General features: G+C 44.3%; 1 protein-coding gene across 8 annotated transcripts in view; it reads left to right on the forward strand.

The window, feature by feature from the left end:
* Ntrk3 (neurotrophic receptor tyrosine kinase 3) overlaps window positions 1-20,608 on the forward strand; it is a 395,823-nt gene that overhangs the window by 229,252 nt on the left and 145,963 nt on the right. For all 8 annotated transcript variants that reach the window (XM_047538450.1, XM_047538456.1, XM_047538451.1 and 5 more), the window contains one exon: window positions 556-744. In XM_047538450.1, coding sequence (XP_047394406.1) covers window positions 556-744 — 189 coding nt within the window. The remainder of the gene's footprint in view (window positions 1-555; window positions 745-20,608) is intronic.

Below are 20,608 nucleotides of genomic sequence, written 5' to 3' on the forward strand. Positions count from 1 at the left end.
AAGCCCATCACATTCCAGTGGGCTTCTGACCCTTTAATCAGGTTCTCAATTCTTGCTTTATATGGGAATTACCTGAAGTACTTTTACAATCATGACACCAGGTCACATCCCCAGACCAACTGAATCAGAACCTCTTGGGGCAGAACCCAGCATTGTTAGTTTTTAAAGCTCCTGAGTGAAGGAGGGGCAGGCTACAAACTACTGCAAGATCATTTTTTTAAAATCCTATTATTGCTATATTAGCAAAGAAACTTATTTTAAACTTGTATTATTTTGAACTAATTTGGAATTGGGAGGAAGTGAAAATAATTTTAGTTACGGTCATTTTACACTTTTATTTTGAAGCTATTTCCATGGTTAATGGATGGCTAATTCTTAAGAGAATTTGGGTAGGGTTCTCTCAATTCAGAATTCCACACTTCCAGGGAGTACTTTCCTAACAGGTTTTGCTCCTGTGGAGACCATAGTGGGAGAAATGGTGAAGGGCTGGTGGGCAGGGCGGAGAGTGACTGGGTGTGCCTCACCAGGCTGCCATGTCTCTTGTGGTATGAGCAGGTCCCGTGGCTGTCATCAGTGGTGAAGAGGACTCTGCCAGCCCACTGCACCACATCAACCACGGCATCACCACACCCTCATCGCTGGACGCTGGGCCTGACACCGTGGTCATTGGCATGACCCGCATTCCAGTCATTGAGAACCCTCAGTACTTCCGTCAGGGACACAACTGCCACAAGCCAGACACGTGTAAGTACTGAGATGGAATTCTGTCCCTTCTTGGGAGGGAAGGGGGGTGTGGCAACAGACCATATAGCTGGGGTTCTGGAACCTTCTGAGATGACCTGCTACCTGCCAGTGTCCCTCTAATAGACCTACCCTGTTTGTCTCCAAACTTAAAACATAGTCTGGGCAAGGATATGCCATTGGGCAGAGTCCCTGGGGAAGGGAGGGCTATCGGGCTGATCTGACTCCCTCTTTTCTTCACCTGGCTAGGGAATGGTGTTCCCAGTAAGGCCACAGGCACAAATAAGGCTGGTCTTCTCTGTAGACCTGGCCTATGTAACTAGGGCACAAAACCTGACTGTCCACATAACAGCCCCTGAGGTCATCAGAGCCTCCACCTGGGCCTCCACGAGAGGGGAAAGGAATGAAGGGTGGTGAGTACCTTCGAATGGAAACATCTCTCTCGCTGCCCCTCCAGTGTTCCGAAGTGCTCACTCTCTGAGAATTGGATCACAGCCCAAGTGCCAGGAACCCTCACCTCCCCATCACAGACCAGAAGACTTAGGCTACCCGCTTCCTCCTCATCTCTGACCTCCTGTTCATTCCAACCCCTCTCTTTACATTTCTCCTCAGTCCTGCTAGGTTCCCTCTTAACCCCCAGAGCTTCAGTGTCTTGTCCCTCCATCCAGCAGTGTTCCCCTTGCTGGGTCTCCAAGTCCAATCTGGATCCAGCAACACCAATGCACATCCCTTCCTTCCCACTGTTCCAGCCCCAGGAAATGATCCACTGCTTCAAGAGAGCATGCAGAGGTCCCTGGACAGCAGATACACCAGTGACCACATGAGAGCTGGAAGGGACCCAAGTGATTAGCTAGGTTTAGGCCTTAGCTTATGGATAGGAATTCTGAAGTTCTGGGAGGCTGTGAGATCCTGGTTCCTGCCCTAGGCTGCCTACAGTGAGCTCTCTTGTCAGTCAGTTCCAGGGTAGGCCTAGAAGAGGTGAATTCTGCTCTTGCTCATCCTCTGGGCTGAACTCTCTGTATCTGGATCACACTCTGAACTCACAGGACCCTTGTTGCTCCCACTGGGTCTTCCTGCAGCAGCATGGGCATTTGAAAACCCCATTGGCTTTTGCTTCCATTTCTCTGGCTCTGATTTTTAGTAAGACAGTCTCCACAGTGGGAGGGACTAGGCTTGAGTCAACATAGGGTTATCATTTGCCTCCCAACATTGAGTATCCTCCAGAATCTGCCTCAGTGTTTATCAGAGGCTCCCTGTCAGTGTCAGAGGAAGGGTACCTGGTACCTGGACCAGGGTTAAGCAAGGAAGAAAGATACCTGTATTTCAGATAAGCAATGGGAAACAGTGCAAAGAGTGGTTCTGCTTTGGCTAAAGCTCTTGTCTCAGATCAGACTCAGTCCTGACTTGGCTTGGGAGTGGCTGAGGAAAGCCCTTCTGTGATGGTAGCGTGGTCCTAGCTCCTCCTAGGGTAGAGGCTGAGTTTTCTAGGGTGCCATTGATATTTGAACAGAGACTTAGCTATTGCCCTGTTGAGTATACAGTTGATTCTCATTATTTGAGGTAGTTCTTTTCTGTAAAGTCACTGCAAACAGTGAATCAGAGAACACTGAACCATTTTCCTAGGGGAGACATAGTGTTAGGTTCCTGTGAGCCACATTTTATCAGCCAGTCAATACATAACCTTGTCGTAGTGTGTTGTACGTGTGTTTCTGTTTAAAGAGACCTTATTTAAGATGCTTTGTGGACTCATTAACATTGAACTCAATGACCAACAGCTATAATTCGTGACTGTTCAAAACTTACCTAGCACACATATCCCTCTGTGAGACTCGTCCTGTGTTTAGGAACATGAGATGGGTATTTCAGAACTGTGCCTGGCAGCTATCTTAAAGAACAAAATTAACAAACAAAAAAAAACTCAAAAAGTAAAAAAATAAATAAATAAAAAATGTGATCTGGAAGAGACCACAAAAAAGATACTTGTTTATAGCATGAAAACTGAAATAAGAATTTCAAAACAGTGTGTCAAAAGTGATAAATATATAAAATTCTTTATTTGCCAATTTAAATACGTTGTTTTAAAGAAGGCAGGATGTGGCCTTGGTCAGCCTCAGCTGGAAATGTGCACAGAGCATAACTCAAATTTTTTGCTACTTTGTGCATGTCCCATGTGAAAGCACCTCAAATACTGGTTTTGGGATTGCAAATAAATTTTAAAGAGTACAGGAATTCATAAGCACAGAATCTATGAATAATGATCACCTGCATTCCCATTAATGAACTCTCTGGATTTCCAGTTCAGGGTATGATCACAGGGTCATCTCTACTCCCTGCAGTTCCTCATTTCAGGTTATCAGCACAATTTCCAGATGGGAGGAATCTGGCACATTTTAGGGACGTTCTCTTTGGACCATCAAAGTCACTGTCTCTGTGGTAACTTGGGAGCCATGGAGAGAGCTGTGGGATCCAGTGAGTGTCCTTTAGTGTCAGGACACAGCATTCAGCCAAGGAGCCATGGCACCAGGGAAACCTGCAAGAGCTTTCCTTCTAGAGGTCTCTGGGTGTGTGCTTCACAGTGGCCTTTGGAGGGATCCAGACATCCTTCTGTGTAAGCAGAAAGAGGTCAGGGAAAATGGAGGAGAAGCAGGTTTATTGATGGAGATTTCAAAGATGGGGGGGGGCAGGCAGTGCCTTATCAAAGAAGAACCATGCGATGGCTCCAGAGTGTCAAAACCCTCTGATATGAGGCAGGTCCCTTTTGAGGGCACCAATACATCCAGCCCTATCAGTAGACAGTGGACAACTCTAATTATTTTTAAGGTAGCATGTGGGGCATGATAAACACTGTGCAGGAGCGTTGTGACTATATTTGGCCAATCCTCCCTCTGCTAATCCATGGTGACTTACGCAGACAGGGACAGGGGATGCCCAGGCCAGCCCTCAACGGAGATTTGCTGGCTGAGACGCAGCAGGACTCTGATTATCAAGGCTTCACCGGTCTAGGGAACTGACTCTGAGACATATCCCTGTGTGCGATGAGACACTGCCATCGATAATTAAAGCCGCATGTGCCTTGGCACATAAAATGAGCAGGAAACGTTTGCAATGCTGCAGACAAAGCTGGGGTCACTCCTTGGGAGGAGGACAAGAATTGAGGTATTAAGAGGAAAACGCTCAGATTGTGGATCCCTGAGCTCTCCAGATCTGAGTCCCTTGTCCCATTGTAAAATGCATACTATGGGGAGGAATTGTGGGAACTTGGTGCTCACTGACTTCAGGCTTTGTTTCTCCTATCTCCTCAGCTCTGGATTGAGCACAAAGCAGCTTCTTTCTTCACTCATCTATTTATCATGAATGGTGAGCAGTGATTAGGTTGCTGGTCTGTCCTCTCTGTGCTCCTCACTTTCTATCTGTCTTCAATCTGGTCCATGGCACTTGTCATCACGTCAGGCTGCAGGGATGTTTAGAGATCACCTGGTACAATCCCTTATTAGATGCTTGCCTTCCTCACCTGTGTTCCCAACAATGGCTCTGCAGTTGGCATTGTCTTTATTCTAAAATTATTCAGGCTTTCCAGGAATTCTGAAAGAGCAGAATAAAGATGCACCTACTTGCCTTTGTATGCCCAAGCATAAACCAAATAAGGCCACTCTCATTATTTATGTACAGCCCCCTGATTCTCAAATACATCAGGAAATGGACACAGCTTTCCTTCCCACCCAGCTGAGGGTCCTAGACTTGGGGCTGAGTCCTACAGAATGACACACCAAGGGATCCGTCCAGATGGGCCACTGGAGAGAAGGGAAGTTTGTGTAGCAACCTTGGGCCCTTGGTTGCCTTGGTTAGCCTTGTGACAGTTCTGGGCTGCATTGTAGTTGTTTATGGGCAGGGCTACAAGGCTGGCCACCATCTTAGGAATTGTGCTTTGGCTCTTTCCCATAGGGCAGTTGGAGGGCTCCTTGGATTTCTATAAGGCTCTCTGTTTCTTAACACCCATTCTCTTGGTTGAGAAACCTGAGCCATTGAGGGGAGGTAACCTGTGTCTCCCTTCTCTTCCTTCTTTCTTCTGTCTTCAGGTGAGGACATCTACCTTTATTCCCAGGCACTGTACCTCCACCTTCCCAGGATCAGCTCCCCATCCTGGTCAGCCTGCTTCTTCTCTACCCTCCCTCCGAGGTTAGGTCTATTGGCTACTTCTGCTTGCTGTGAACCTCTTGTGGTTTTCTGACCTGCAGTTCCACTCCTAGTTCGGTTTTCCAGGGGCCTCCTACTCTCCATGTTGATCTCTTTGCAGACTTGGACCACGTTTCTTTGAGGTTCTCATCCTTGGTAGCATTTGGTTCACTTCTACTGTGCTGATTCTTCTTCTTTCATCTATTCAATACATGTTGAGGGTTTGTATTGGATCTTTTTCTGGGCTCTGAAAATGATGGGGAACAAGACACTCATGGTCACTACCCTCTTGGGCTTATAACCAACCATAGCTGCTCCTCAGGATGAGAATTGCACCCCTGCATCCTTGGGCATTGTGCATTTACCTTTTACCTGTCCTTTGATGATTCACTGGCCTTTGTCATCTCTTTCCAGATCACCAATCCCACACCCCCAGCTGCTATCTTAGTATAATCCCTATCTTGAAATGGCATTCTGTCTTCCATATTACCATGTCCCCACTCCCTTTTCTTCCTTTCTACACCCTATTTGTCCTTTAACACCTGCTTCATTTCCAGCCTCTTGGGACTCCTTGCTAGGCCCATCCCAACATGATTTTTCCTTTCATCCCAACATGCTGTTGAAAGGGGTTGTGGGACCCTGGTCCTTTCTTTGTTCTCTTTTGCTTCCTGGTCATAAGGTGAGTGATTTTACTCCACAGGGGTTCATGTTCATTGACATCCAGCACTCCCACTAGAGATCAAAAATCAGGCAATGAATTTGCCTGATCATGGACTAGATCCTCTCAAACTGTGAGCCTGAATTACACTTTTCATAAATTGACTATCTCAGGTATTTGCAATAGTAAGGGCAAGCTGACTAACAGATGGCTCCATGGCCTGGGCTTTCTAGAGATACATAGAGAAAGAAAGGAAAGATTGCTGACCTGGATCCACAGCCTCTCTGATCCAAGCACTGCACTAGCCTTTCATGTTTTTTTTTTTTTATCTTATATGATTTTTAATTGACTCTTTGAGGGAGGCCTATTACCCCTATTTTATAGATAAAGAAACTGAGGTTCTGTGAGATTCAGTGTCTTGCTCCAGATTATATAGCTCTTAAGATAGAGCTTGAGAGATAAATCCAGACCTACTGACCCCAGCATCCATTCTTTCCCATCAAATCATATTGCCTAGAATTTCAGAACCTCTGCACATGCCCCCCCCACCCCCCGCCAATACCCACACACTTCTTGAACTCTTGAACTCAGGGAGGCAGCCTTTTGAGGAATAAAAATGCATCTGTGTGTGTGTGTGTGTGTGTGTGTGTGTGTGTACGTGTGTGTTATGGAGATTGACTTTTCCCCATTTCCAGGGTAAAGATGGTTTCTGCATAATGTGTTCAAGATTGAATGAAGGTCCCTATAGTCACAAAGCTGGGTCACCTTGTTCTGACTTATACTCTCTGAATTCTCCACTGAATCAATGTGCTAGGGGACCATAGTTGCTTAAGATAAGAAAAAACCTGGTCCTGGTGGTTAGGTCATATTTTATCTTAGAACAAATTTAAGTTTACAGATAAGTTGAACTGAGAGTGGAGTTCCTTTATACTCCATTTCTGTCCCCACGCACTACCATAGTTTTCCTTATTAGTAACATCTTGATTAGTGTGCTACACTTTTTAGAACTGGCAAACTACCTCTGAGACATACTTGCTAACCAAAGTCCAGAGTTTACAGTAGGGTTGACTCTTGGTGTTGGATTATTTGTAATGGCGTGTATCCACAATATTGTACTGCACAGAATAATTTCACTGCTCTAGAAATCCTCTGCACCCCACCTTTTCTCGTACTGCCCATAACTGTTCACCATGATCTTTTGTCTTCATAATTTACGATGTGTTTTCTTGCATGTCATGTAGTTGGAATCACACACTAGATAGTCTTTCCGACCGGCTTCTTTCACTGAGCAGTATGCACTAAGGCTCTTCCATTTCTTTTCACAACCTTTATGGCTTATTTCTTTTACTACTGAATGATTCTCCATTGAATGGTGTGCCATGTCTTGTTATCCATTCGCTTACTGAGGGATGTCACATTAGTTTCCTACAGCTGCCAGAACAAAATACCCTAAACAGGGCAGCTTCAAATGACATAAATGTGTTGTCTCACAGCTCTAGAGGCTCTAAATCTGAAATCAGGGCGTCAACAGAGTCATGCTTCCTCTGAAGCCTCTAGGGAGAATCCTTCCCTGCTTCTTCCTGGTGTGGCCAGCAATCTTTGGTGTTCCTTGGCTTGCAGCTACGTCACTCTGATCTTGTCTCCACATCTCTGTCTTCTCAGAAGAACTCCAGGCATTTCGGATTAGGAAGCCCAACCTACTCCATTATGACCACCTCTTGATTTAATGAGTTAATGCAGTGACCCTGTTTCCAAATAAGTTCACATTCTAAGGCACTGAGAATTAGGGCTTCAGCATCATTTTTTGAAGAAGACACAACTCAATCCATATCAGACAGCTTGGTTGATTCCTACTTGGGGCAATTTTGAATAAAGCTGCATAAACACTCACATATAGGTTTTGTTTTTTTTGTGTGTGTGGACATAAGTTTTCAACTTACTTGTGTGACTACCTAGGTATGTGAATTGCTGGATCCTATGTTAAGAATATGTTTAGCTTTGTAAGAAATTGCCAAACTGTCTTTCAAAATGGCTGCACTAAGGTAGATCCTTTCCATTTCATCTTAGGCTGGCCTCTACTGCTCAGCTCCTGCCCCTGGATCTTCGGGCCCTTGTGGGTCTTTCTTAAGAGTGTCGTGTGTAGGCATGTGTCTGACCATACAAAACTTTCTTTTTTTCTGTTGTTCTTCAACACCTTTCAAACACAACTCGTTAGAGTGCCGACCTCGAGCCCCCATTAACCCTCACCTTATCAGGTACTTAGATCATGTTCTTCTTTGCTTTGACCTGAAAACCTGCTAATGCCTTCTCTGTCCCCATGTCATTTTCAAGCCGACTCCCATGTTGAGTCTATTCTTCTACATGAGTCTCTACACTTTGAAGTACGGATGTGCTTTCAAACTTTGGTCCCTCCTTGGTGGTCATCCTTTCATCCTCTTTCCCTAGATCCATCACAGACCCTCTGCAGCTCACCTGGTAACTCTCTCCTGGCATTTTCCTAGCCCCTCACTCTAATGAGATGGTAAAATCCCCATCTCTCTTTGTTCCCTCCAAATCCCTTTTCTCCTTCATTTCTTTAATCAGTCAACAAACATCCACAGGACCCTTATAAGTGCCAGGTCCTAGGGCTAGAGTGGGGAACTTATTCTTCCTTGCACCTGTTCAGCTATGGTGCTGAGGTCCCAGCCTCACTCTCTTTCCTTGGGGCAACTGTTTGATACATGCTTCCACCCTAATCTATCAACCCATGAGGCAAGAACTTCCATACAGATCACAGAGCCAGAGACATAAGGCCTGTGGACAATCTCTTTAAAGCTGGGATCAGTGGCGAGCGAGTGGCTTGTCTTCTCCTCCTCTTCTGGGCCAATTAGTCATGGAACTTGCCTTTTCTGGCAGAGGAACTGCCGAGGCTGGTTTTCCAGCTGTGAAGGGGAGCACATAGCCTGTGTGTAATGCAGTATTAATAGTGCATCGGCATGATATAGATTTCTGTCACCTTCTATGCTAACAAACATTGCTTAGTGCAGGGTAATGATGGGTGTTTATTCCAAGCCACTTAGCTCAGCATAATGGACTTGCAGATGAAATATGGAAAATGGGCTCCTTTGTCTGGGAGGCGTGGGCCTCTCCTGGAATCAGTAGCAGAGGCAACAGCAACAGCTGCCACCTTTGCAAAGTAAGCCATTCTAGGTTTTTCTCCAGCACAAGTCCAGATGGACTTTCCTGTTGGCAAGAAGGGGTCTGGTCACAGGGCTGGTCTGGAGCTTCTTGGGGTATACAGCTAAGAAATCTGGCATACTGGAAGTTGCTCTTTTCTCCCTTTGGTCAGTGAGGATGCAGCATTGGCTAGATGTGACATGGGAGAGAAATGGAACCAATGTGGAAGTGGTAGATTCTGGCAGGCTCCTTTATTCTGCTAGTTGGATCTTGATAGTCCCCTTTAGGGGAAGCATAGGCTAGATCTTGGTGAAGGTAATGGTGACATTTAGCTTTAGTGTCTTTCACCAGTTGGGTATCTCCAGGCCCAGCTTTCTTGGCAGAGTTTCATAGTATACAAGTTAGGATTGTCCCCTCTGATTTTTCTTTGATACTTTTTTTTAGATTCGATTTGGATAAGTAGCAGATTCCTGAGAATCCTGTAATGCCAGTTTTGGTAAGCCCAAGGTCTCTGAAGGGAAGAATTTCTCTGAGCATATTACCAATTTCCTTTCTTTCTGGAAAGATCTGGATGGTGTCAGCAAGGGATATCTTTGGAGCTGAGGGGGAGTATGCCTTCAACCCACAAGCTTGAGCTCAAAAATACTCACAAGCTTATTTTGAGAGTCTCAGCCCCCAAAGATGGACATCTGCTGGACATGGACTTCTGAATGCCCCAAATGTTGGTACAAGTCAAGCACTTTGACATTGTTTCCCATTCCAGGAAGAAAAAATTCAAATAATGCTGTTTCCCCTGAATTTTCTGAAAATCCTAGACATTCCTGAGATGCACTATAGTGCTGTAACCAACTTGTTCAAGGGGACAGGCTCACGTCCACCTCCCCAGGGCCAGTGCAACCTGCTTTCCTGTTGATTACCATGACCTCATCTGTCCTGTGCTTCACTGCTATAATCGCATACTCAAAGTTAGTAGCTGCATGCAGTCATGCTAATTAAGTAATTAGGTATAATTATGCTCACTGTAAATACACAGTAATTGGCTAAAAAAAGTACTTGGGGGATAAGCATATGCTTCATGGTCGAAGGTGAAGAATGATAAGAACCCCCAGCCAGGCTGGAGCAATGTCATCTCATGATGGAATGTGAGCCCAGCGGAAGCTGCACCCAGGAGGGGGAAATGAATAGGAGATGAAGTGGGTCCTTTGCTTGCTGCCCAGAGCCCTAGAAGCAGAACTACTTGTCTTCCTGGCATGTTTTGGCCTCAGTCCTATTTTCAAGGAGTGGGAAGATGAACTCCCCTCCTGAGATCCTCTGCAGCTCAAGGTTTCCTGTAGATAAGTTTACTCTTGTCTCCCTCACTTGGTTGGGTTCAGGCATCCAGTCTGTATTGGGATTTCAAGGGGTGATAATTCTGAACCAGCTGAGATACATACAGGAGTCAAATAGGAATCAAAAGATGGTCTTTATTTACTGATTGAAGAAGGTTGCTTTAACTTAAAGCCAGAATGGGTTAAGTCTTTCCCAACCCTGAATTTGGGACACACAGACCAGATGTTAGTATTCTGAGCAGGTGTGCTTCCAGCCAGTTGCCCTGAGGTTCATGGTCGGCCTCACTTTTTGTGAATCAGAGAGTTTAGAAGCCCCCAGGAAGACCACCCATAGGAAGTCTCCTGACTCTTTTTGAATCCTGCCCAGAAAAGAAATGTGACAGCAGAAGAAGAGCTCTATTTCACCCCTCTGATAAATCACTCTCTTCTCACAAGGAGGAGCCAGGAATACGGACTGAGGAAGGACACTGGGGGTTACTTCTCATGTCTCCAAGGAGACTAAAATTCATACTTTAGGGGCAGAGTTTGAAAACAGAAAAAGGGAAAGAGATCCTGCCTTACCTTAAGCAGCAGGGGCTCCTGTCACTAGTGTGGCCCCTGTTAGTATTCTCTTTCCGGAAGTCCTTGTCCAAGAGAAAATAGTCATCATCTCTGTCTCCTGAACATGAGTCATTCTCCCAGTGAGAGGAGGGGAATGTGCCCAGGAAGCTGGGAGGTTCTCTTTCCCCTTGTGCTATATTCCTAATGGTTGATAGCTAAACACCAGAACCCTTCCCATCCCTTGGCCAAGAAGCCAAGAGTCCAGATGTCCTTCAGTCTTCTCCCCTGCTTCCTTTAGTTCCGTGTTTCCCAAACTGTGCATTAAGAGATGTTAATAGGCATTTCTTCCCTCACTCCCCCAAATAGCCCATGGTCAATAAGTTTGGGAAAACTGGATTAAGTACATTTCTGACTGTGGGAATTCTGTGAGCCTTGAGTGCTAAAGCCATCCTGACTTTCCAGCAGGGACCTTAGATCTATGGCATTTCCTAAATGCCTCGGGTCACTGAACCTGATTTTGAGGCTTACCCATTAGCATCTCTGTGGATGTAGATGTTTGGTGGGCTGTCGTGGGGTTCAGGGTCTGTTGTTACCTCCTCAGCAGATGGGGAAGCTCACTCTGATGGTGCCCAGATGGGCCTCACCCCCTTTGGCACAGGCACTGTCACATATATTCCCAAACCTCTGGGAGGGTCAGGGAGTGACTGCATTCCATGGGAACACCCAGGGTTGGGGTGTGGCATTCTTCTGGATTTCTGGCAGAGCACCAAGTGCCCTTTACTCAAGTGTTTCAGGGGTCTTTGTGTGTTGCTTTCTGCCTAGAAGCTCTTGCAGGTGCTCCGAACACTTCCAAACCCCTAGATCCGGAGATGCTGCTCTCAGCCACATTTTCACTGCATTCCTCATTTTTAGGCAGATTGGATTCTCAGGGAACTGCTTTTACAGGGAAGTGCACACCCAGTGCACTCAGGATGCAACTGCCTTCACAAAATCACAGCCTCCAAACTGTGCTGCAGAAGGTCAAAAGTGCGTCTTTAAGAAGAGAATGCAGTGCTATTGGCATGCAGTGGGCCGGGAAACTGAGCAGAGCAAACCAAACCCTTGGTTACAGAAGACTTTTCATCTGTATAGAAAATGACACGAGAGTGGGTGGTCCTAGAGGCTTGTGCCCTCTGCCAGGCCAACCACCACTTGACTGTGGGCATCTGCCCTCTCTAGATTTGAGGTAAGAAAAGGTGGTCACTTTGGCCAGTAGTTTTGAGAGCAACTGGTATGAAAATTTGAAAAAGTCTGTTCAACGTGTAAGTTTTACATATTCAATTGTTCTCGATTGACAATATTTTTACAACTATCATTCCAGCTTCCCATATAAACATGCTATTGGTGAGAATTTGTGTGATGGTACCAAAAAAGTATGATTCAAAGCTTAGAGTTATTTCTGAAAAGATAAGAATTCTTCCCTCCAGCGACTTCTTTTCCCACAACTCTAAGCAGTAGCATTTTATCACTCAGACCCATAGCCTCAAAGATATTCTTAGGAATAGGGACTGTAATATGTTGGTTGTCAGGAAATGATCGATGCAGATGAGCAGAGGGCCCAGGCCAATTTCCTTTTGGGTTAATGAAACTGAAAAGCTGGGGGCTCAACTGCAGGGTGGGAGAGAGATTTGTGGAGAAATTCTTTGCTTGATTTTTTGTTTTACCATCCCCCTTGGCAGCCAAATTTATTATTTTGAAATCAATCTTCCCTGCTCCCCAGTACACCTGCCCAGGTGCAGTACAATGATTTCTCCTGGAGGAGGTACCTGTACACTTCCCTCTGTAGTTAGGGCTTCCATGCCCATCTTCTGTATCTTCAGATGCAGATGTTCATGTTTCAGAGTCCTGTTCATATTTGTGCACATCTCATGTTTGGGACACTAATTATATCAGTTGAGATCCTTTTGTCTCAAAGTATTAGATGATGTTGAGATTTTTTTTTTCCCAGTGCTGGGAATTGAATCCAGAGCCTGGAGCATGCTAGGCAAACTCTTTGGCTCTAAGCTACACCCCCAGCCCTTGTCTGACAGTATTAGACAATCCTGACCTACTGGACTTACACAAGAAAAAATTGATAATCACATAAATTAAACATGTTGGGAGACTCATTTGTAAGGTATTCTAGGACTCTAGCTCTGCTTTCTTGGGATTATCTTGCCTCTACCTTTCTTTGTTTTGCTTTACCACCAGGCTAACTCACCTCCTGATTATAAAGTGGTTGCAGACACTCCAAACATTACAGCCAAATACATGGACCAAGGGCAGCACAGGGTTGGGTCTTCTTGGTTGTATAAAATTGAACCCCCGGCAGACTTTCCTTCTTGTCTTATTGGTTGGAATTATGTCACACAATTGTTCCTAAACCAGTCACTCCTAAGGAGAATGGAATTACCTTAAGCACTTTTGACTCCTCAAGTGTCTCTCCTGGAGCCACGTATGTGACTCATTTCCCCAAGGGCATATGGCTGTGTGGAGGGTGAACACCTCCACAGATTTAGGGTTCTAAAGGGGAAATAGCTGCTAGAGATGAGAGTGCCTGCCACCCCAGTTCTCCACACATTCACCCATCTTCCAGCCTTGCAAATACCATCACTTTTGTTTCTAAAAGTGAGCAGAAGTCTCTTGGGGTGCAGTGGTGGAAGAAAGACCAGAGCATGGAGCCCATGTAGATTTTACTCCTTGCAACTCTCCTTATAGTTGTCGTCATCACTAGGCTGGTCTGGTAAATTGTGGCATATTTTAGTACAATACTTGTGTACCCAGGCGAAGAAAAATCTCTGCATTTGTTCTTGTTGCATCTGGTTAGCTTGGTTGAGTATGCCAGGTGAATTCCTGGGAGCAGCTTTGTTATGCTGGGGTGTAGTTTCTGGGCAATAGGTGGGAACACATGGATGGGTGAAGAGAGGGTCAAAAGGGGATTAGTGAAAAGAGAAGAAAAATCCACCTTTACTGAACACCTCAGAGGGCCTGAGTTTGAACTTAAAGTACATTAACATAACAATAAAATCTTACATTGCATAGTGCCACTAATGTTGGGAGCTGGGAGAGCTCAAATGCTAGAAATAAATAAGTTGTTTAATACTCACAAAAACCACCTGAGGCAGGTGCTATTACTTTCCCCATTTCATAGGTGAGAAACTGAGGCACCAGGAATGATTAAAGCATGCTGGAGTTTCATAGCTAGGAAATGACCAAACTAGAATGTAACAGAGCTCACCACACTCTCATTCAATCTTTATCTGTACATTAAATCATCCTATAATTTAAGTGTTATGGTCTCCCCTTTGCAGATTAGGGGTTCTCTAGGGACTTGGGGAAGTTGAGGGACTTGCCCAAGGACACTGGTCAGAGGCAGAGCCAGGTTGTAGACTCAGGTGCTTATAAGCATGTCTCTTCCTGTGCCTCTAGGCTGCCCCCTCTCACTCTTCCAACCTCTGCTTCACCTGTGCTCCCACTTTCTGGGAGACTGAGGAAGATCTCTGGAGATTTCTGACAGATGCTTTCTCGGATGACCCAGCAGCGAGGCAGCAGAAGGCAGTCCCTCTCTTGCACTTCTGTTCTGCTGTGGAGCCAACCTCCTCCTCATTCCCAATCCAGGAGGTCAACTAGAGTTTCAGAGGTCCAGAAATCAGGTCTCCCAGAAGTAAGTTCCCACTAGAGATAAGCATTGGAGGAGATGCAGGAGCCACCCTGGAAGAAGAACACAAATCCTTAGAGCTAACTTATTCTCTTTCTTGGCCAAGTCTCCTTTCATCCTGCTCTGGTGGTTGTATTGCTTAATGCATCACCCAGACTGTGGCCAGGCCCTTCCCAGGGATTACATTAGCTTCTGTCCCCAGACCTGAAATTGCTGGCGATGCAACAACTCTTGGTGCTCTTTTCTGCTGAGTTGGGCAGCCCTGATGCCACTGGTAATGAAGAAGTGTTGGGACTAAACTCCTAATGGCTCATTGATTGGTTGAATTATGCTCAGTGTAATTCTGAAAATAGATTTAATATGTGCTTGGGGATTTGTGGGGATTTGTTACTTAGGAGCTTTAACTCAATCATGTCTGATTTGACAAAGATCAACTTCAGTGGCTTGTGCCTGGGTCATGATGTTCATCTCAATAAGACCCCACCCCAAGTTATGTTAAGGTCCTCTCACCTTCACACACGTCCCTTGAGGAAGTTAACTTGACTGAACCAACCACTGTAAACCCCTCAATATTTTTAAGGTGGGACTGAGATACCCAAAGTAGATTCTAAATTTCCCTTTGTACTTCCTGGAAAGTTAAGGAGGGCGGAGGTTGCTCTCTTCCCCATAGTAAGCTGTCACTTTTCCTGGAGGGGTCACTGGGGAAGAGACAAAGGGAAGCCTTCCCAGGAGGCTCAACTCTGCAGCCTGTGGCATACATAGGCACTATCTTGTCTGCGGCATCCCTGAAACCCCAGATCTAAAGTGGGAGCTCTATGAACCGCTCCTGGTCTAGGGCTGGACTCCCTAGACCCCCAGTTCATGTTTGTCCTGGTTAAATCAGAGCCAATAGGAAAGCTATTGAGAGCCACTCTGTGAGGGGGCAATCAGCCCATAATACACGGAGACCTTCTAACGCACCTAAAAATGTCCGCCATATCTTTTTCTCTGGTCTAGCAGAGACCTAAAATACAGGGCAGATCAGAAACAAATGAGGGATATTGTAAATGAGCCTACAGGAGGCATAAATGGAGGGTATAGTGGTACTATATTGCTAAGGGGAAATCAACCAGCCATCTTTTTTTTTTTTTTGTCTAAATCTTCCACTCTTCTATTTTACCCTCTGTCTGAAAGGCTATCTCCCCTTCCCTGGGGTACTTTATACCCAGCCAATCATTAGAGAAAACAGTCTTCTCCAGGAAGGGAGGAAGTAAAAACAAAACCTGGAAGAAAAGGAAAAAAAATTACACTCTGCTCTAATAAAGAAATTACTGACGTTCTACATTATGAACTGTATTAATTTTTAATGGCTGAGAAAGGAGTTGATTTATAATGCATCCTTCTCGGCTGCAGAGCCTGTCCCCAGCTAATAAATAAATGACAGGTCTCTTGTATTAAAAGTATCCGTCATTTTACATTGTTGGAATGTGAATGGCGAGAGGCATTGAAAGAGAGGCCCCTGGGAGGGGGCGTGCCCTGCTGTGCCCAGCTGGAGAAGGGGCTGCCAGGGAGCATGGCCTCTTTCTGAAACAAGAGTTTAGCTCATTCTTTCCTCTTGGTTTCAGCAAAGTGACCCAAATAGCTCCTGCTCATGTGGTTCAGGAGAAAATTTGTCAGAAGGGGCGATGGACCACTTAGGATGAGTTCACAGTGCAAATTTAAATTCCTGGTCCTTAACCAGAATTATCCATGGCTTGTCCTCACATATCCCAGCCAGGCACCTTAGGGATCCCTCATAAAACTTCCCAAGTGTTTGCTGCTGGGATTAAGTATTTAGTACTCTGCCCTTTGTTGATGGTGATCTGAGACTCACAATTCTGGTTTCCTTCTTGATGACTCTTATAGAAAAAACATACACAAACAACAGCTAATATTTGTCTGTGCCTCCAAAGTAATACATGCTCTTTATAAGTATTTTTGGGGAAGTAAGAAAAATAAAGTCAAAGAAATAAGGATTATACCAAATATCACCCAGTAATGAATGCTGTGAACATTTTGGTGTATTGTCTTCTAGTCTTTCTACCTTATGTAGAAAGACATATTTGTGAGCCAATAATAGCCATGCTTACACCATTACACACATGTACAATATACAAAAATGAAACCATATTCTGACTGTGGTTTTATAATCAGAATTTATCATTTAATAACAAACCTATCACAGGTCTTTATCTCATGTCATTAAAAATGATGCAGCTATTTTATTTTGATTTCATTTTAATTTTGTTACTGGGGGTTGAACCCAGGGTGCTTTGCCACTGAGATACATGCCCTGTCTTTTTAATTTTTTATTTTGAGATGGCATCTTGCTAAATTGCAGAGGCTGGCCTCCAACTTGTGATCCTCCTGCCTCATCCTCCCAAGTCACTGGGATTATAGGTGTGTGCCATTGCACGCAGCTTGGGGCAGCTATTTTTAGTGACTGCATGTGCATGGCCTGGTGGTATTCACATTAGTGCCATTGCAGAGGTAACCATTGGTCTACCAAGATGCACTGTTTTGTCCTCTATCACAATGCCAACTCCAAAGTAAACACAGTGTGGGAGACGAATGAGTACAAAGGATGATTTTTACACAGAGCTTCTAATTATGAAACAGCTACTATGATGCAGAGTCGGTGCAATGAGGCTGAGAGATAAACAGAGTGGGCTTGGTCCTGCATGACGGAGTCGATACGCTCCAGCTGGGGAGATGGACCCATAAATAGTTACTGGTGATATAAAGCAGAATGCAATGTGTGTCACAGAGGCCTGCGGCCAAGGGGCTGAGTATGCTTGGAGAGCAAGGTCCTATTTAAATTAGAGGGGGAGAGGCTTAAATGAAAGCTCCACAAAGGAGGGAGTGTTTGAGCTAGAAAGCAGAGGAGCATTTGGATAGGCAAAGTTGGAAAAGAGGGCCCTTCTAGGCCACCATATCAGTAGCTGGACAGAGATGGGGCAGGGCTTTGGATGGCAAGGTTGGAGGTCAGAGGTAACCCCAGAAGAACTCCTGAGGCAGAGGGAGTACATAAAATAGTACAGCTTCTTGAACAATAATTATGAATTTATTCATAGGATTTGTACTTAATTAAGTCAAGTCCCTGTTTACCACAGTTGGGGCTGTTATGTTTCTCAGAAATAAATGAGTTGAGAGGTTAAGAAGCCATCAATATTCTGCTAAAAAAGGTCAAATGATATAGGTCATTCTCTCTGAATTTAGGAAGAGTTTCAAGCAGATATGGAAAACCCCTGTTCCAGAAAGGAGGGAAATGAAACATTCACTGAATATACATTTCAGCATAAGCAACGGTATTTAGAAAATGAGAGACACTCAGTGATCACTGCCAGCAGGTTCCGCTCCTTCTGATTTATTTATATTGTCTTCCTAGGCTTATAAAAATGGAAGTTTGCCTGGATTGTGAGACTTACATTTCTATCCTTCCACTTAGGAATTTATTTCTTGATTTGTTGTGCGTAGTTCTAAACATAGATAGACCCATGAGTTTTGCTTTAGGAAAAAAAAAGAAAAAAACAAGAAAGTCTCTGAGCTGGTAGGAAGGAGGAACAGAGACCTCATTCCAGCAAGGAACCTGCTCCCATGTTGCAGGAAAGCAATGCAAAGATCCCAGAAGCATGTGTTTTTCAAATATTTGAAGAGCTGTGGTTTATACCATGTTGGAAAGCAGCAACCCAAGATGAAGTCCTTGCTGGACTTGGTTTTGGATTGATCCTTGCTTGTATTTTTGTCTTCAAATCTTGGACCCAAAATTATTCCAGCAATAAGATTTGGTGGAAAGCAACGTTTTTTCCTCTTTAATTCTCTTTCTCTTAAATTCCTTATGGAACATAGAAGTGTGTGTGTGTGTGTGTGTGTGCATGCATGTGTGTGTGTGATTTGTTTCTTTTAGTTTGAACAAGACCTAAGAGATCCATGGAGACTTGTCTCTTTATTCTATAGATGAGAAGATTTAGGGCCACATAGTTCAGTGATATTGAGCCATGTAAGTATTTGGAGGAAGGAATGGGACAAGGCTGATAGCTGTTGTTTTGTAATGTTTCTCACTTCTTCTGAACCTGTAAGTGGAAATGCAATCTTTTCATTTCCCCCAAAGAAGTTGATTTTGTCTGGACCATTTAATAAGGAATGTCTGACAAAGGTGAACTGTCTGACTCAGGTGCTGCAGTAATTGCTACAGAAATTGTTTTTACTGTCTTTGGGGAATTCTGCAGTTGAACCCAGAAGGCATCCTTATCAAGTACAGTTTGTTCCAATGCTTCTACGAATTTTAAGAACCTCAAATATCACTGTTTCTCTTTGGAGTGATTCTTTGTTATTTTAGTAAACTTTCAAGGGCCACAGGCACTCTGGCCCTCTGGGCTCCTGGGGAGGTGTGTTACTATTTTAATATTTCCTCTGGCTTTCTGTAGTCAGTCACTGCTACAGGAGTCTTCACACATGATCTGAAATGTAGTTTGGTCTGGATAGTTCTGTTAGTAGAGTGTCTGAGTGCCTAATGGCATTAAAAAGGAAGCAAACTTGGGGTCATGCAGCTTTCATGTTACTGCAGTCAGAATACATACGGAATTCATTTCTACTCCTCAACTTATAAATGACTTCACATGACTTGCTGTTGACAAACAGCACATTGGGACTCCTCTTGCCTTTCATTGTTTCTGTGGAAAATTGATTGATAGAGCACTGCCTGGTGTATAGTTTCTCACCTTCAGACATTTCATCAACCAGCCCTGGCTGATGGCCCACTACTCGTAGATCCCTGTGCTAGGAGAGGCACCCTGGTCTCATGCCACACCTCTGTTACCTGGTTATGCTCTGACCTGAAGGAAGAGGCTGTGAGTGATTTTAAACTGTCTCATCTGTGCAGTTACAGCTGTTGACAGTGGAATTTCAGGAGACCATAGTTCTTCTGAGTTTTTGGTTCTCCAAGTGTAGTGCCCAGACCACCAGCAGCAGCACCGTGTGGGAGCTTGTTAGAAGTGCAGTTTTCTGGAATTTACTCTGGGATCCCTGAATCTGAAACTCTGGGTGTGGGTCTCAGCAATCCAACAAGCCCTTGGGTCATCCTGATTTACATCAAAGTGTGAGAAGCACTGTGGAAGATGTTGGTGCTGTTTTATATATATATATATATCTTTGATCCAGAATATTTGATGAAATTCAGAAGTGGTTCAGTACAATTATTGGCAGTATTTTTTAAATATTGAGCATCTGCTAAGTTCTAGATACTGTAATGTGTGCTAGGGTCAGAAATAAGCAAAAATTAGGTCTTCCCGATGTGGTTATTTCAATATGAATTTGTAAAAACACCTTTTTTTGGTGATAATAATCTAAGCAAATGGTCCAAATCATCATTCTCACCTTTTATTCTCACCCCACCTGTGACTTCTGTGCTGTTTCTGTGCCCCACCAAATGATCTGGAACATTGTCAAAGTTTAGGGTCAGGGTGTTGTGAGGGTGAGAAATTGGGTGCCAGCCATAGGGAGGAGTCAGGAGTGGGATTAGAATGCCAGTGCTTTCTGTTATTTTAGAATGATAAGGACAAATGTGTAAAGATTTACATTTTACATGTGTTAATATGCTTCCCTGTGTCAAAATTGCTACCTCCTATCAGCCCTATCAAAATGGCAGCATTGAAATATCCCATTCCATTCAAGATTCCATTTTATTGGGTTTGTGGGTGATATAGGGGTGGGAAGATAAGATTGGACTCTGTAGACTTGAACATTGGAGTCTAGATTTGCTACTACCTTCTTTCCAAGTTTCTGTGAGCCTCCTCAGGTCTTTTTGTTAAATGAAGGAATGTGTGAAAGGGACTTGGAACAGCTGCCTCCATATAGGAAGCAATTGCTAACTTCTAGCTATTATATAGTGTTATTGCAGTTTACCTTAGTTACAGTGCAAAAGGAAATGCAAATGCTAGGAGAATACTTCTGCCCTACCAGATCATCCCAGGGGTATCTGGCCGTACAGATCTGCTTTGACATCATTTCTAAGTCACTTTTCCCTCCATCTAGTAACATGTCCCAGGAAATATCTCCCATGTAGAAGTCAGGTTCTGCTGTTGTGGTTCAGTGGCTGGTGATTGTGCATGCTGCTGGGCATGTGTATCTTTAGTTGTGGCTGCTTCACAGCCTTAACCACTAACTATGACCCAATCCCAGCCTGTCACCTCGTTGCCAAGGTCAAGGAGTTGATTTCACCAGAAAATATCAGATTAGTGGGAATTTCATTATTTCTAAATGTTCTGAAAATATACAAATACAGCAAATGTCCCTTAATATATTGAATTTAGATATATC

The sequence above is a fragment of the Sciurus carolinensis genome, chromosome 2 (assembly GCF_902686445.1).
Source record: "Sciurus carolinensis chromosome 2, mSciCar1.2, whole genome shotgun sequence".
NCBI classification, from domain to species: Eukaryota; Metazoa; Chordata; class Mammalia; order Rodentia; family Sciuridae; genus Sciurus; species Sciurus carolinensis.